This window comes from Halyomorpha halys, unplaced genomic scaffold (assembly GCF_000696795.3).
Source record: "Halyomorpha halys isolate HHAL.00 unplaced genomic scaffold, Hhal_1.1 Scaffold8602.1, whole genome shotgun sequence".
NCBI classification, from domain to species: domain Eukaryota; kingdom Metazoa; phylum Arthropoda; class Insecta; order Hemiptera; family Pentatomidae; genus Halyomorpha; species Halyomorpha halys.
Window position 1 is genome coordinate 1 of NW_027113516.1, and position 1,474 is coordinate 1,474.

The 1,474-nt window shown below is 38.2% G+C and overlaps 1 protein-coding gene across 1 annotated transcript; it reads right to left on the reverse strand.

The window, feature by feature from the left end:
• Positions 1-248: 248 nt before the first annotated feature.
• LOC136796653 (uncharacterized) lies at positions 249-793 on the reverse strand (the record flags this gene model as incomplete). Its single annotated transcript, XM_067050958.1, has 1 exon — positions 249-793. A coding segment is annotated over exon 1 (545 nt), but the record flags the coding sequence as incomplete, so codon positions are not given.
• Positions 794-1,474: the final 681 nt, after the last annotated feature.

The following is a 1,474-nucleotide window of genomic DNA, read 5'->3' on the forward strand; positions in this document are numbered from 1 at the left end:
ATACGGGCCTTAAGATTCTTCTCAGAATTACTCTTTCGAACCTGTATAGCAGGTTAATCCTTTTATTGCTTAGGGTCCAAGTTTCTCCACCGTATGTGACGACTGGCCTTATCAACGTTTTGTACAGGATGAACTTGGTGGTACGGCTAAGTTTGCTTTTGATAAGCCTTACAATCATTACAAAGAAAAACTTCTTACCACTTCGAAATTATAGGGGTTCATTACAAGGCGACTCTGCCTCTTCTTACCCAACAGCATAGTCGTGGTCAAATGGCAGGCCCATCCTTTTTGCTTCGACATCCATCGCTTCGAAAGCAGTCCTAATCCTCTGCAGGGGTCTACGGATGATGACAACGTCGTCTGCATAGGCCAGAACTTGGGTCATCTTTGTGAATACTATTCCTTCCTGATTTATTCCTGCTCTATTTATGATTACTTGTAGAGCGATATTAAACAGGAGAGGGGCTATTGGGTCCTGTCTTAGACCATACTCCACTTCAAAAGGCTCTGATAATCCACAGGATTTTACTTGGCAGGTTGTGCTCACCATTGTGCATTTTACTAATCGGGTGAGTTTACTAGGAAGCCCCAGTTCATGCGTAGCCACCATGATTGTATCGTAGGCAGCTCGAAAATCAATGAATAGCATCCAAGTTGTCTGCTGATGTTCCTTCATCTTCTCAGAGATTTGCCTCAGAGCGAAGATTTGATTAATAGTAGACCTATTGGGCCGGAACCCACCTTGATGATCACCCAGTTTCTGTTCAACATACAGAAGAAGCCTATTATACATGGATATGGAAATAAATTTATATGCAGTGTTAAGCAAACTAATCCCTCGATAGTTGCTGCATATCGTTGAATCTGAATATAAACCCCCTCCTCCTCTCCATATATTTTTATATATATGTTAATAACTCTTATTTATAGAAGCTTCTCTTGCGTGCATAAATTAAAATGGTCGATTTTTCGTTCCCAAGGCGGACACTCCCTAGCTCAATGAAAATTCTTATGGTGTTAGGACCAACCGATCGAGTCTTGCATATTTAAACTGACCCAAAATTATGTTTATTACCTACTCGGTTTATGTGTTCTCAAAGTCCACAAAAGTTGACTCCCTAAGTAGAGACTTTTTTTTATAAATGGATATCACGAAAACTACGTTTGTTTGTGTGCCTGCTTCAACAACTTCTCGAAGGGTATTTCCTGAAGAAAATAAAAATTTAAAAAATGGAAACAATTGATTTTAAATTTCGATAAATGTATTTTTGTACCTAAGTAGTAATTAGAGGGTGAATGGCCCCTATCCATTTAGGGTTAAAATTAAATAAATATATTTAATAGATATAATAACCTGTGTTAATTTTATAATATTATATATACGGGCCTTAAGATTCTTCTCAGAATTACTCTTTCGAACCTGTATAGCAGGTTAATCCTTTTATTGCTTAGGGTCCAAGTTTCTCCACCGTAT